The 16,573-nt window shown below is 42.2% G+C and overlaps 1 protein-coding gene across 1 annotated transcript in view; it reads right to left on the bottom strand.

The window, feature by feature from the left end:
• Positions 1–725: 725 nt before the first annotated feature.
• The window catches only part of CWF19L2 (CWF19 like cell cycle control factor 2), a 62,049-nt gene continuing 46,201 nt past the window's right edge, over positions 726–16,573 (bottom strand). The window contains exons 14-18 of the mRNA XM_049778549.1: positions 15,184–15,300; positions 9,486–9,641; positions 7,230–7,310; positions 2,390–2,491; positions 726–914 (exon numbers count right to left, since the gene is read on the bottom strand). Coding sequence (XP_049634506.1) covers positions 771–914; positions 2,390–2,491; positions 7,230–7,310; positions 9,486–9,641; positions 15,184–15,300 — 600 coding nt within the window. The 3' untranslated portion in view covers positions 726–770. The remainder of the gene's footprint in view (positions 915–2,389; positions 2,492–7,229; positions 7,311–9,485; positions 9,642–15,183; positions 15,301–16,573) is intronic.

The following is a 16,573-nucleotide window of genomic DNA, read 5'->3' as shown; positions in this document are numbered from 1 at the left end:
ATCTCACGGGTGGGCCAAGCCCCACTAGAGAGGCCCCCAAACATGCCTTGACATCATGAGTAACCAATGTGGTCTGAGAAGAAAGAAGTGAGAACATCAGACCAGGAGGCAGACCACAATGTGCTCCTGGCATTTAGGGTACTCACATTCCTTCTGATCTCCTCATTACCAAGTCACCCCCAAATGATAATCTACCTTCGTAAAGCTGCAAATAATTGTAAACTGTGCCACTGGGAACAAACCTTAAAATAAAAAAAAAAGGCACCAGAATTCAAAAACAGTATTTAAAGCTCCAGGGAAATAAATAAATCACAAGCACATTAGACACATATACTTAATTCACTCTTTATTACATCTGGGACAAATAACTCCTTCGAATAAAATGTATTGGTATAAAATGAAGACTTTTCTATCAACATTCCCATTATTACTCCGTACACCAATTCTTGGTTTAAAAAGTCAATAAACAAAATAAAGCGAACCCAACTCCCTTGGAAGCAAAGCTTTCCTCTAGTTTCCAGACACCCCTCAGGAGAGTTCGGGATGTGGTGGGCAGAAAATGAAGGAGTCACAAAAGAGCTGGCCACCCACAAGTCTGATCATCCGACGCCTCTTCCCAGGGATCTCCATAGGGTGCAGGGGGTGAAGGACTCGGCATGTCACAGTAAAGCAGAGCCAGAGCCCGCCTGGCCCCCAGGACCACTAAATTCAGCGGATCACTGAAATGCTGCAAAGGTCTCTGCAGGGGAACTCAAAATGGAAAGCACGACTCAACAGCTCTGACTTTTGGTGAAGTCGAAAGGCTTCCACCACTGAGCGAACTGCAGCGCCTTCCTCCTCTGGTCCTCGAAGCTCTCGCGCAGCCCCTTTCTCCAGAGTCTGGGCTCTAGATCCAGCATCCCTCCGATGACTTCCTTCAAAAGCAAGAGAAAAGCACCGCATTGGCATGACAAGTACTGAAAATCCGGGCGCCCCTTGGCTCACTGCTACTGGACAGCATTATGTGACATGACCATCAAGGGTTCCGACAGGATTAGTTGTAGAAGATCCTGGGCACGTCGGATCCCAGACAAGCTCGTGACCAGGCATTTGGCATGGGGTGGGACAGTAGAGGATCAGTGAGTATGGATTCAAAATATCCAGGAGCAACTTTGGGGAGATTACTCGACTTATTTTTTTGTTTGCTTTTTTTATTTTCTGGTTTGGGGCCACACCCAGTGGTGCTCATGGGTTACTCCTGGCTTTTCGTTCAGAAATCAGTCCTGGCAGGCTTGGGGGACCATTTGAGAATCCGGGAATCAAACTCGCTCAGTCGCGTGCAAGGCAAATGCCCTACCTGCTGTACTATCACTTAGGCTCATAGAAGAAGTTCTTAATCATGCTGCTCAATGTCTTTGAATCTTAGGGCTAAAGCTACCTGCTACTAGGTACGGTTCTGAGCCCATTTCTCCTACTTCTAGAGCTGGAGATCTTTTTTTCCAAAAGGAAAAAACCATATTTTAACACTATGCTAAGTAAACATAAAATTAAATGCAGCTAAACTTAATTTAAAAGCTCACTCTCATAAGTCTTGGAAGGATGGGGTATTTTTATTTGTCTAATTACTATTCTCGGTGATTTCCCAAAGGGTGCTCTTTTCCCATGTTGTTGGTGATAAAAATTAATCCAGGTCAGACCTTGAGCAACCATTTGGAGAAAAATAGAGGTGAGATTTATAATGCTTGGAGGGAAGGTAATTTGGGGGGAAAATAAGCAGAAAACATAAAACAGGAAGACCATCCTGCAGACTGTCACTAATGCCTTTGTGGGCTGAGGAGCCAGCTCAGCAACAGAGCACCAACCTTGCTCGAGTGAGGCCATGGTTTTGATCTCCAGGATTCCCCACCACCACACATCTACACACACATGCACAAAATTGTCAGTTTTGGATTGGAACAAAGGCTCTGTATGTTGGACCCTGAGATCTCTCAACAGTGCCAGGACTGACACTGACACCAAACTCAAAACAAACTAAAAACAAATAATCATGCAGTCTTGGGGGCCTGAGAGATGGTACTGGGTCAAGGTCCTTGCCTTGCATGCCATCAAGCCTGATTAATCCCTGGTACCCCATATGGCCCCCAAGCCCCATTGGGCATGACCCCTAAGTCCAGAGCCAGAGTGAGCCTTGAGCACCACTGGGTATGGCCCAACCTTCCTGCTTCTCGTCACCATCCCAAACCCTGCATTCTAGTATCTTCTTAGTAGTGGTTTCTAGGTTCTGCCTCTAAAAGGCGGGTTAAATAATACTTACCAGCTTCACTGTAGATCATGTTCAAGATCTGCATTCCCTTCAAAGGAAATATGATCTGACCAAACTTCAGAAATTCAAATTAATTTGAGAACATACCTTTCCAAAGTAATGAGGGAATTTGTGCTGATCTTCGATGACATGGGCAAACCCTCCTTGCAGACCAAAATCCACGGAGAAGTAAGGCAAGCCTCGGGGGACCTGTGTGAACAGAGGAATCAGATGAGGTATTTTTCTCACCCCACTTCCCACCCACATGGGGCCATGAACGAATTAGTCCTCAAGAGAAACTAGGGTACCATGACTTTCCAATTCTCAAGATACTTGGCAAATGATCTTTCAAAGTCAAACAGGTCATTGCATGCCTGTCTTTGGGGAAACAAGGGGAGGAAGGTCACCTTCACAATAATCAACAGTAATGATCCTTAGACAAACAGAGGGAGAACAGACATACAGTCTTCCACAGGCTCTGTAGGATGCCTAGGGCTTGGCCTCTGCCCAATGTTCCAGTGAGACTGTGGCCTTCTGTTGGAGCATTTAGGGGTAGGGCAGGGGGAGATACACTCCCAGTCTCGATAGGTGGGATGCTACAATTTTTCTTTTTTTTTATCAGATTTTTAATTAATGTCTTTATTTATACAATTTAATTACAAACATGATTATAGCTGGGTTTCAGTCATATAAAAAACACCCCCCTTCACCAAAGCGGCATTCCCATCACCAATGCCCCAAATCTCCCACCTCCCTACCCACCCCCTGCCTGTATTTGAGACATGCTTTCTACTTCCCTCATTCATTCACATTGTATTGTTAGTTGTTGGTGTAGTTATTTCTCTAGCTGCACTCACTACTCCTTGTGGTGAGCTTCCTATCATGAGCTGGACCTTCCAGCCCTCATCTCTATTGTCTGTGAAAATGTCTTTTAATTTTCTTAAAACCCATAGATCAGTAATACTATTCTGTGTCTATCTCTCTTCCTCTGACTTATTTCACTCAGCATAATAGATTCCATGTTATCCATGTATAGGAAAATTTCATGACTTCATCTCTCCTGATGGCTGCATAATATTCCATTATACACATTCCAGAGTTTCTTTAGCCATTCATCTGTTGAAGGGCATCTTGGTTGTTTCCAAAGTCTGGCTATTGTAAATAGCGCTGCAATGAATATTGGTGTGAGGAAGGGGTTTTTTAATTGTATTTTTGTGTTCTTAGGGTATATCCCTAGGAGTAGCATGGATGCTACAATTTTTCTACTGTTTGCTGCAGTGTTGTCCTTTGCTTCCTGGATGCAAAGGGTCACAATTGTGCCTTGCAGAAAGGGCAGTCACTGAGGATGCCCTGCACAGGAGTGAGGGTGCCTCTACATGTTCCTACCCTGCCCTCACCAGCTAGAGAGCAATGAACTAGGATTTATAAAGTCTGGACCACTCTGGAAGCTACTGACAGAACTTGCTATTTGAAAACAGTATTTATGAGACAGGAAGGTGAGGGCGAGGAGGGAAACTGGAGTTACTGGTAGAGGGAGGTTGACAACAGTGGGACTGGGTATTAGAACACTGTATACCTGAAACTCCATTGTCATCTTAAAACAACTTTAAATGAAAAGAAAAAAAGTGTTTACAGTAGGAAAACAGTAGTATCTGAATTGTTCTCCCCTGACTCACCCTTTAAACATTCCAAATGTTACTTCTGACTTCTGTAATTTTTCTGGGGTTTGAAGGTCTTGGGGTAGATCCAAATGTTTATTTCTAAAAATAGTCCCTAATGGCACTAAAGGTTTTTCAATTGCTACTGTTCTTAAAATAGTCTAGTCAAAGGTCATACTGAAAAGTTCAAAGAAGGGGCCAGAGAGAGTCAAACAGGTAAGATGCTGACTTGGTCTGATCTGTCTGACCCACAGCACTATGGATGTCCTCAAACTGAGCACAGAGCCAAGAGCAGTCCCTGGGCACCACTGAGCTTAGCCCAAAGGGCACCACACACACAAATCAAGAAATAAAAAGTTCAAGAAGAATCAACTCTTAGAAAGTCATGAAATCTCATGTAGCCTTGTGAAAAAATGAGCTTTTTATTTTGTTATTTAACTCAGTGGCACCTCTATATGCCACCAATGACTCACGCGTGGTCACGTCAGAGCGTGACCCAAAAAGTGGCTCTTTCTGCCAAAATCTCCCCTTACACTCCAGCTCCACTGAAGTAATGGCATCCTGTAGAGCGAAGCACCATCGACAAAGCAGCCAAGCAGCGAGAAAAGTCAAGGGGAGAGTTAATAGCACGGCAACTTCTCTGGAAGGAACACTCGATGTTTCCTTTGTTTCTTGACATCAACTTTCACAGGACACCACAAAGAAACCACAAGACTCGGGAAAATAAGAAACGTATTGTTGGGAAAAAGAAACTGGAGGGGCCAGAGAGATAGCATGGAAGTAAGGCATTTGCCTTGCATGCAGAAGGTCAGTGGTTCAAATCCCGGCATCCCATATAGTCCCCCGAGCCTGTCAGGAGCAATTTCTGAGTGTAGAGCTAGGAGGAGCCCCTGAGCGCTGATGGGTGGGACCCAAAAACCAAAAGAAACTTGGGCTCATGAAGCAATAGAGATCAATGAGGAACTAGAAGGAATTATTACTAGACTAGTCTCTTAACTTTATACTTACTATGGGGGGAAAAATCACCTTGCCCATATGCAGCAGGAAAAACACCTGTGTAATTCCAGTGACGTGGAGCTTTAAAAGGGCCGTGGGGCCAGGAGGATGCTCACGAAATTTTACTGCACATGCTACATATGGTGGTCCCAGGTTCAACCCCTGGTACCACATGGTCCCCCTCCCAAGCTCCACCAGGATTAGTCTTTGAGTTTTGCTCAGTGTGAAACTAAGCATCCCCCCAAAAAGTCATAAATTTTTAGATGACTTAGATGTACCAACTTATTGATAGTTGAGTTTTAGGCAGATACTATTTCTTTTTTTTCTCCCCACCCCCTGGCATATAATATTTCAACATCAATTCCACCATCAGTGTCAACTGCCATCACCCCAGTTCCCCTACTCCATCCTCCCCCACCACCCAACCCTAGCCCTTCACTGCCGCCTGTCATCCTGACAGCCGTATTACAAAGTTCTGTGGTTGCAGCTTAAATCTCATATTTTCAGTGTTGCTGAATCTGTGCTTTTGATGTAAAACCAAACCACTCTCCCACATTACCAATAAAACCAGTCTCAATCCCTCTCTCCATTACTTCCCTTTCTCATCTTCTTCCTTCCTGCCCTTCTCTGTCATCCTCCTGAGGCTCTGGGATCCAGGGTCGTCTAGGCATCCCCTCCCTTTGCTACATTCCATTTCCTCACCCAGTTATCTATAGACCACAGGTAAGTGAGACCCTCCTGGGTCTGTCTTCAGGCTTACTTTACTCAACATGATATAAAAAGTACTGAAAATTTAAAAAAAAAAAACAGATAATGCAGATCTTTCAGAATAAATTGAAGATGAAAATAACTCAAAACTGTTCATTTCGTACTCAAACGCTTCTACATTTTTAGAAAGCACTAGAAAGCTTGTTAACCTAAAAACAAGTGATGGCCTTTGGAATCAGACTCAAGTTCTCTTCATAGTCCATTCATATAATTGTCGAATCCACAGCTAAGATCGGTCTCAAGAAGTCTCTGGATTCTTACCCCTCTACTTCTGATTCTCAAGGAGTCACAAAAGCAGTATGTGGTGACTTACAAGAGGAAATCACTGTCAGAATCGAAATGTTTCAAGCTGAAATGCTGCAACTGCTGTTGCCACTAGACTAAACTAGTCAGGCACTTCTCTGGATTTTAAGAAACTGTGCAGTCAGAGAGCAAACATACAAGTCACTTACAATTTCCACTCTAAGACATCCTTTTTTTTTGAAGGAGGCTGTTATTTGACTCACATCTGGTGGTATTCAGGGTTTAGACCTGGCTCTGTGCTCAGGGATCGCTTCTAGTGGTACGTGGAAGACTACATACAATGCCAGGGATCAGACCAAGGTTGGCCACACGCAAGGCAATCACCTTAACCTCTGTTCTATCTTTTTTGGCTTCCACTGTGAAATAGTTTTCATTGCCAATAAATTGTGTTCAAAACCAAAAGTCTTTTAGCAAAGACTCAAGCACCTACTTTAGAGGTAAGTTCCTTAAGATCAAGGGTCTTCACTTTGTTCCACCATGTAGAAAAACCACTTACAACAATGTCTGATAAACAGCAGCTGTTCAATAAACCATTGTAGACTAAATTACTTTTTTAAGTAGGAAACAAAGAAAGGATCTGCCATTCTAATCATAGACATTCATTCCGCAGAATTTATATTTATAGAATAGACAGAGGTCAGTTCAGAAGAATTCACGCTTTGCGTACCTGAGAAGTTAATTAAGTCCTCCAAAAGAATAACACAGCCATATTCCATCTTAAACTGTGTTCAAAGAGCATAATAAAAAACTTCAGATATGCTTTTAAAGTGCTAAAGTCAAATTAGATGTTGCGATAAAATATCCCTCTCATTATAATTTCTGTAAAGACGAAGGTAGCTCTCAGGGTCAGGGTCAATGGCTGAGTGAAAGAGCATATTCCCTGCACGTCTGCAGCCCTGAAAGGAAGAAGAGAGATGGTCCCTCACACACTTGTCTCCAAGCACCAGGAGAGAGGTGGTGGAGGTAGACTTTGGTGGTGCTCACAGCCAACAAGGGGACTGCGTGGCAAAGGGCCAGAGCACCAGGAATAAGAAGCAAATAAGCATCTGAAGGCAAACAAGTTTGCTAGGGCCACTGAAGTGAAATACATTTCTTCTTTGACTGCAGAATTAATTGCTTTACCTCTGTGCACACAAATGGTCCCTTACTCAAAGAAGATGTAGAAATTAATGAGGAGACTGAACATTCAAATTATTTCTCATATTAAAACACATGATACTTACAGATTTTCTGATATCTTTTGAAGAGAGATCAATTAATTTCTTGTTCATAGACCACTCTTCATCTGATTCCATTATTGCTTTCTAAGAAATAACCATTTGTTAACAATATTTTTAAATGACATAAAAGCAAATAAGAAGAAGCAGTTTAAAAAGAAACTAATACAGTAAATTAATCACGGTATACGTTATGCATGGTAGGTCATTCTTCTTAATGAATGAAGGCTTTCATTTGTTACTTGATATTAAAACTTTTTTTTAATTCTATCTTGAGCCAAGATACGATTATTTTACTCACTTCAAGTCATACTAACTTCATCTCAAGACTTCCCAATACTGAGACACATCCTCTCCTCTCCAACTGCTCTAGCCACAACTGTTCAAGACGCTATTAAGAAAGTGAAAAAATGGGCCCGGAGAGATAGCACAGCGGTGTTTGCCTTGCAAGCAGCCGATCCAGGACCCGAGGTGGTTGGTTCGAATCCCGGTGTCCCATATGGTCCCCCGTGCCTGCCAGGAGCTATTTCTAAGCAGACAGCCAGGAGTAACCCCTGAGCAATGCCGGGTGTGGCCCAAAAACCAAAAAAAAAAAAAAAAAGTGAAAAAATAAAAACTAAAGAAAAGCATAACAATCTTTCGATAGATTTTGCTTAATGTAGCACTGTCAGGAGGAAAGCTGGCTTGTTTCCCTATTCGTTCATCATGTGAGCCCTCAACTCCAATAATCAGTCTGAAATCCTTCCAGAGAAAAAGAAGATTCTGAACATCGGAGAACCATTACAGGCTTTATGATGCTCACTACTGAGATTTAGTTGGCATGAATAAAAGTTACCATTGTACACGAAGTGGTGCATCTGCAAGACTGCCTACACCACATCACCACCTTCCTCAGCTACAAAATATTACCATCTTTATTCACTGCATGTTGTTATTTCACATATGGCTCAACATTTGGGCCTTTATGTTAGCCTATAAATTATACTGCATTTAGGTCAGTATCAACCCTTGCAATTTAGAAAACAGGCTGCTTGAATATGATAATGACTGACTGGGGTTAAGAATGCTAGTCCTTGGGCTGGAGTGACAGGACAGCAAGGAGGGTGCTTGACTTGCAAGCGACCACATGGTGCCCTGAGCATCACCAGGAGTGATCTCTGAGCGCAGAGTCAAAAGTTAAGCTCTGAGCACCTGTGAGTATAGTCAAAAAGAAAAAAAAGGAAACAAACAAAAGGACTCTAGTCATTTATTCCGTGTCCGAAATACACACCAATTTAAGGACGAGTTTATTTTCACAAATACCAAGATTACCTATTAAATTCAAAAACTTACTACAATAATTTGTCTCAGCAAATGCAAGTTGTCGAGCTGATATACAGCTATTTTTTCCTAGTTTATTTCAATAATAAATTTTCTATAGCTATAATTTTGACTTGAAATTTTGATTTGGTTTTCAGGGGAAAAGTCTAATTTGATTTATGAAATAAGAAAACAATAATTATAATTTTTTTTGTTTGTTTTTGTTTTTGGGTCACACCTGGCTGTGCTGAGGGGTTACTCCTGGCTCTGTGCTCAAAACTCACTCCTTGCAGGCTCAGGGGACCATGTGGGATGCCGGGATTTGAACCACTATCCTTCTGCATGCAAGACAAATGCCTTACCTCCATGCTATCTCTCCGGCCCCAATAATTATAAATTTGATACTATATTAATAATTATAAATAAGCATGCTTTTTTTGGGGGGGGCACACCCTGTGATGCTCAGGGGTTACTCCTGGCTATGTGCTCAGAAATTGCTCCTGGCTTGGGGGACCATATGGGACACAGGGGATCAAACCAGGTTCATCCTGGATGGGTCGCGTGCAAGGCAAACACCCTATAGCTGCACTACCATTCAGACCACTGAGCATATTTTCTTTTTTGTTTTATGTTTTTTGGGGGTTTTTTTTGGGGGGGTTCACACCCAGCAGCACCCAGGGGTTACTCCTGGCTCTACGCTCAGAAATCACTCCTGGCAGGCTCGGGGGACCATATGGGGTGCTAGGATTCGAACCACGGTCCTTTCTGCATGCAAGGCATGCATCTATCTATGCATGCTATCTCTTCAGCCCCAAGAAAGCTTTTTTTAGAGGTGAAAACCTCAATTTTCTTCTCTAGACATTACCCAGAGAACTTTTTGTGTTTTATTTCTTTATAAGTAGGGGTGAAAAGATGATCAGTACTGTGGCAAAATATATGCAAACATGCAAATATTATAAATACCTTAAAATAGATAGGGGCCATATCACCCACTTCCTTGGGGACAGGAATACATTCATAGACCATATGATACTGTTTCTTCATGTTCATGTTAGTTTCTAAAAAGATGCAGTCTAACCCCTTTTCTTCAAACATCTGCACCAATGATTTTCTGAACACCTGAAGAAAGAAAAATTGATTAGCAAACGAAGTCTTGAGAGAAGTAACACACTTAGAAGAGACTCAACGTAGAAGAAGTAAAGAGTGTGATAAATCTCTTCAAAATGAAAACCCGTAAACGGTGCCTGGACTCTTATAAATTACCTGATAGTCACTTTACTTTCTAAATTTAGCATATAATCTCACTCTTTTTTTTTTTTTTTTTTTTTTTTTTGGTTTTTGGGCCACACCCGACCCGGCGTAGCTCAGAGGTTACTCCTGGCTGTCTGCTCAGAAATAGCTCCTGGCAGGCAAAGTGGACCCTATGGAACACCAGGATTCGAACCAACCACCTTTGGTCCTGGATCAGCTGCTTGCAAGGCAAATGCCGCTGTGCTCTCTCTCTGGGCCCTCACTTTTTTTTTTAACTGAAACTCAATCTGCTCTTTTTAGGCATATGTTAGAAATGGTCCTGGTAAACTGAAATGGGAAAAAGAAAATGAACACAAATTTAGAGACCAAAACAGGCAGAGCTAGCAAGATAGGAAAACCTCTAGATGCCCCCACAGTCTCTGAGCAGGAGGTGTGTCTTTCAGCTCAGTAACAGATAAGTGGGATCCACTTGTGATTGCTCGCTCTCCTTGCAGCACCCTCACGTGATGGTCCCCTCTGACCTTCACTCCCACTGAGTACATTCCAGCAGTCCCCCTCCCAGCAGATGAGTTCTTGGTTAGCTTTTGTTTGGGAGCTTCTGCTGATGATGCTCAAGACTTACTCCTAACTCTACACTCAGGAATTTCTTCCTGATGGCACTCTGGGGACCATATGGAGTGCTAGGGAGAGAACTTGGGTGGTCACTGGCAAGGGAAGCACTTTACCCACTGTACTATCTCTCCAGACAGAGACCCCAAGTTATTGGGGAAGATATGAAACTCCCATATCCCTTATAGAAAACACTTCAAAACATCATTTTGAAGTTATTTTTTTCTCAAAAAGATCCAAGTTATCTAGCGTTATTATTAAAGTTTTCTAAACTAAAAATGTCTAGGATTACCCAGAGACATAGTATAACAGAAATCATTAAATGGCTCATGGAAAAAGAAAACATTTGGGGAGGAAAAGAGTATAGTCCCACTAGACCAAAGAGAATGAGCAGATACTATAGGAAAATTCGACCATCCTAGAGCATCTACATACACATGATTAGGGGGTCATCGTCTGGGCTGTGTCTAGCAGGGCCAGGGAGATAAGGGATGCCCATCTCAGCAGGAAGCACAGAGCCATGCTCAGACACTGGCACACATGAGTCACAAAGTCGAAGCACCCACACGCATCAGCCTTTGAAAAGAGGCAAAGCACCCCAGCCACATGCTAGAGCATTAGGCTCTGGGGAAGCACATCATAAACAGCGGAGCACACAGCGAAAACAGTGGTACAAGGACTATTACTGGGTATTCTCAAATGTTCAACACTACAGCAGTGGCCTTCTGCACCTGCTCAGTTCCCAGAATAATGGGCAAGAAAGGCTGAAATTCTAGGGAGAGCCTAACTAGCTCCAGGAGAAAAAGCATCACTACCAACATGCACTGTTTCCCATGAAAGACCCACATCGTGTAGGCACAGTGATGGCCCCCCCAACACACACACCTACTGCATTTTAAAGATGGGTCCTAAGACCACATGGACTATACATATATATGTACAGTCCATGTGGTCTTAGGACCCATATTTATATATGTGTGTATATATATGTATGTATGCATGTATGTATAAATACATTTAAGCCAAAGCAGCTGGGTGCAAAGCCAGTACTTTACCCACTGAACACTCATTCTGGGCCTAAAGGAGAAATCTTTTGAAATGCTATGAACACTCCACATCATAACTTTAGAAATAAAGAAAATCATAGTTTGACTTCTTAGTTTTGAAGTCCAACATTTAGATCAACAATGTACCGGGTATTCCATTGAAATAAAAAGAGAAGCCACTTTATATTTAAAACTTTAATATGGAAAATTAAAATTATAAAAGTATACACTGCATAAAGCAATATGGACACTCATCAAAAACAAGCAAGTCAAATAAAACCCTACTCTATGATGTAACCATTCTAATTATGGGAATTTATCAGAAAGAAACATAGCAAAAATCTTTAAAAAATACTAGGGCCAGAGAGACAGCACAAGGGTGAAGACCTTGGCCTCATACACAAGCAACCCTGGTACAGAATACGCTGCCCCCTGAGCACTGCAGGAGTCACCCAGAGCACAAAGCCAGGAGTGAGCCTGAGATCACCAGTTCTCTCCCCCAAAAACTAAAATAAAAATCTCTGAACCTGCAGAAGAATTTTTTTTTATAAGAGGGCCCACACTGTCTGATGGCAGCATATGTTCAAACCTTTACCCAACTGATAAAGAGAAACTGAAAGAGAACCAAGTTATACCATATTTAATAAAAACAAGAATCTGGATTGCATCCATTTGAAATTAGAGATTATTCCCATATGCTGTGCTAAAACATATCTTTGCGTTTTCTACTAAATAGAAGTTTTAAATTTAAATGTTACTAGAGGAAGATGTCTTAAAAATATCACTTGAATAAGTGGTGCTTGCATTGGCTAACTATATTTTCTAAATCAATATATTCTAGGAAAGAAGAGAAAGATCAGGGGCCGATGTGAAAGTACAGCCAGTAAGGCATTTGCAGTGCATGTGGCCTGTGGGGATTAATTGGATTGTGGGACTGATCTGGCGCCACCCCACTCAGTATGCCCTGTTACTCATTGGTTGAAACATCTTTGAATGTAGCACCTTGGGTTAGTATTGAGACGAGGACCACCTGGTCCCACCTCCAGATATAGTCACTTCCTTCAGAATAAATACTTGGATTTTCAGGAAAATACTCTATTGCATTTCCGGACTTCCACAGAACTGGCTGCTTCTTAGGAGCTAAAGTCTTACATGTTGGAACTCCTGAATCTGTTTCTCATTCTGTGTGTGTGTGTGTGTGTGTGTGTGTCTATGTGTGTGTGTGTCTGTGTGTCTGTGTGTGTCTGTGTGTCTATGTGTCTGTGTGTGTCTGTGTCTGTCTGTCTGTGTGTCTCTGTGTGTGTGTGTGTGGCTTACATGTTGGAGCTCCTGAATCTTTCTCCCTCAGTGTTTGTGTGTGTGTGTTATTTCCCAGATCAACGTTTGCTTCCAGACCCATGCCTCCCCAGTGCTTTGGCTTGAGGATTAATTTTACAGTGGCCAACATGAATACAATTCCTAGCACCCCATATGTTCCCCCAAACCCACCAGGAGTGATGGCTGAGTGAGGACCTAAGAATAACCCCTAACTATAATGTTATTATATGAAATAAGTTTGGTTTTTCCCTTTCACTCAATCTTCTATGATGTTGTCTGGCTTATAAATGTGATAAAATGTTCTATAAACATGTCATACCTTTGGATGGAAGTATTGATTTTATCTCTGCATTCCTCATACCTAGATTATCTTACAGGCTTGCACTCTGTATCTGCTAAACAAACATAACACTTTTCTTCAAGAAGCTCCACTTCTTACAAAATGATTTGACTCCTGTCTTCCTGACAAATGTCTGTAGCACTGTGCTTTGCCCTGAGTTCAGTCTATCTGCATATATGAAAGGTTTCCCTCCTCTGCCTGCCCTGCCCTCTGCCCCTTTGCTGCGGCTGCGACCAGGTGGTGATGGTCCCTGAGATCACAGGCACTTTTCTGGGGGCCTTCTGGAGCCACAAACTTTAGCTGGGATGCTGGGGGAGAGCGAACAGCAGAGTTTCTGTAACCACATTGGGCACAGGTGACAGTGGCAGCACGGATCCAACTCAAGGGCCTTGCACTGGCACTGAGCAGCTGTCCATCCTTTACTGAGTCAAATGCAGGTGCCCGGTAGACATAAGAGGCCTCTAGGAGGGGCCGAAGAGATAGCATGGAGGTAAGGAGTTTGCCTTGCATGCAGAAGGTCAGTGGTTTGAATCCCGGCATCCCATATGGTCCCCTGAGCCTGCCAGGAGCAATTTCTGAGCATAGAGCCAGGAGTAACCCCTGAGTCCTGCTGGGTGTGACCCAAAAACCAAAAAAAAAAAAAAAGAGGCCGCTAGGAAAGCTTCACAATAATTCTGAAAAATCACATTTTCATACTTCCCACTTAAGCCTTTTAGTACCATACACATCTACAGCTATAAAATAAGTTTCCCACATCAAATATGCTTTTAGATCATCCTATCCTTGGCCTACCATCGATGCATTAAAATGGTCTGTGTGAGTTTTAACTTGTTGAACATAGACATAAAGATTACAGAGAGAAATACACAGGCAACACTTCAATAAATACACCTAAAATAGGCATTCTTAACAGCCTGACGAAAGGTTTATATTCAGTCTCTTGGAGTTTAGAATCTTCACCCTCTCTTACCGGTGGAAAGGGGTGGGAGGAAGGTCCCTGTAATCCCTGTTTATCATTAAGCATTAGAAAAGCAAGAATTTCCTTTCTTTTATTTTTGGGTCATTACAAGGTCATAAAGTAATTTAACGGCAATTTCTCCCACATAACGCCTTTCAGTCTCTTGAGGAATCAACCACTAAAGCAAATCCCTAAATTCAAAAAGCTGAGTCAGATTACCGTTTTAAAAGGTGTGAAAGTAAAAGCCAGGCACAAAATCACAGCAGAGAAGGTCAGTTCCACAGCTGAAAATACAATGACTGCTAAAGAAAGAAAAGTGTGACTTCTTAGTGCCTTGTTATTACCTGAAAATACACTCTGGAGAGAATCTATTTACTGTGCTAAGAATGATCATCCCAGTCTTCAAGTAAGCACAGATCTGAAAGTTGGGACTGAGTTTTGTTGTTTGGTGTTATTTTAAGTAACAATATAGGAGCTGGATCCATAGCACAGTGGGTAAAAGCATCTGCCTTGCACGCAGCTGACCTGGTTTTCATCCCTGGCATCCCATATGGTTTCCCCAAGCCTGCAGGAGTAATCCCTGGGCTGCCTACCAGGTGTGGCCCAAAAACCTACATAGAGGGCCAGAGCCATAGGACAGCAGTAGGGCATTTGCCTTGCACACACCAGACATGAGACTAACCTGGGTTCGATCCCCAACATCCCTTATGGTCCCCAGTCTGCCAGGAGCAATTTTTGAGTGCAGTGCCAGGAGTAACCCCTGAGTGCTGCCAGATATGGCCCAAAAACCAAACAAAGAAACAACAATATATATATATATATATAGCTGACAAAGTATACATATATATCACATTGTATATATACACACACATATATAAGTATACATGTACTTAAGAATATGTACATATTACTTATCAGTTAATTGAGTAGAAAAAAAGCTTTCTAAAGAAGAGAGACACAGAAAGCCAATGCATAGTGGGAACATCCCTTTCCACACATAGACACAGCCACACAAATGCAGAGAACTTTAAATGAAAAAGTCAAGGCATAGGATGAGGCAGAAAACCTGCGAGAATGTCTCTGTGATGCAGCAAAGACAGTGATGGAAGAGCAAGGAACCACACAAGGAACAAAGCTGACCTGAATCTCTGCCCAGATGTCTTCATCCAACAGGGTCGAGGCTCGGTGGTGCTGCAAAGGGACGATGCAGCAGTGCCCATCAGTTAGCGACCGGAAATTGGGTAAGCAGAGGTAAACCTGGGGGAAGGGGGTTAAGCAGAATCTCTTAACTGAGCATTTTAAAAAATAAACTTCTTTGAAAAATATTTAAAATATTTTAAACGCTTTAAAAATATTGTAGAAAAAAATTGTAGAGCCATCGAAACAGCTTCTTTTAAACTAGAAATTTATTAACACACATCTCAATTTTAACAGCTTTACATCAAAGACTTTTATACCAGAAAAAAAAAATGACACTTTATATCGGACCGAGGACCATCTTGAAACAATACAAGGAGATTTAGTCACTTAACAAAATCAGCAGTTTTTTAAACCTCAGCTGGGAGAATAAAGTAGTAACAGATAAGGGTGTTTCTTTACATACATGCAAAGACATGTTTATACTTACAATATGAAATAATCCTTACTCAGTCTTGAATTGTAAGGAATTTGCCTCACTACTAGTAACACGGGATACAAGAAATATGGAACTCTGCTCTTTTCCTAGTTCCTAAGCTGAGAACCTTACCCACTGCCCAATGCTAAGATTGGAAGAGCAGAATCACACAATAAGCGGACTTCGCCTCACTTAAGTATTTAGTCCCACTCTAAAGAAGGTTCTCAGATTCGTGGGAACTTAAGGAGGTGGAGATGGACAGAGAGGGGCCGGCTCAAAGGGCTGAAGCACACGTTTTGCATCTGCAGGTCCAGGTTCTAGCCCTGACACCATGTGGTCCCCAAGCATCGCTAGGAGTGACCCCTGACCAGTATGAAGTATAGCTCAAAATCTAAATAAAATTCTTGCTTCTATTTAAAATTTAGGTTTAGACCAGTTGAGGAAATGGAATGTAGTAAAGGGCAGTAGCGTGGGGAGATAGGGATGTTTCCTAGATCCCTCTTGACCCCAGAGCTGAAGGAGGAGGAGGACAGAAAAGGAAAGAAATTAAGAGGAGAAGGAAGAAGATGAGAAAAGGTACTAATAGAAAAGAGGCGTCAGAGTTCAGTTATAATGAGGATGTGGGACTGATGTGGGAGATGGTCGAGCTCTACATCCAAATCACACACTCACCAAAACAGAAAACGTGCGATCTAAGCTTGTGATGTGCTTGTCAAGGTGGCTGGACGGGGTCGGGGAGAAGAGGTCTCAGAACATTGGTGATGGAAGCTGATACTGGTGGTGGGGTTGATGTAGAAATTTTATATGCCTAAGACTCAACTATCAATAACTTTGTGAATCGTAGCTCTTTAAATTATTTTACACTAGATAAATTAAAGGGGATGGGGAGATAGCACAGTGGTAGGGCATTTGCCT

The sequence above is a fragment of the Suncus etruscus genome, chromosome 8, assembly GCF_024139225.1.
Source record: "Suncus etruscus isolate mSunEtr1 chromosome 8, mSunEtr1.pri.cur, whole genome shotgun sequence".
NCBI lineage: Eukaryota > Metazoa > Chordata > Mammalia > Eulipotyphla > Soricidae > Suncus > Suncus etruscus.
This window is presented reverse-complemented; position numbering and strand designations above follow the sequence as displayed.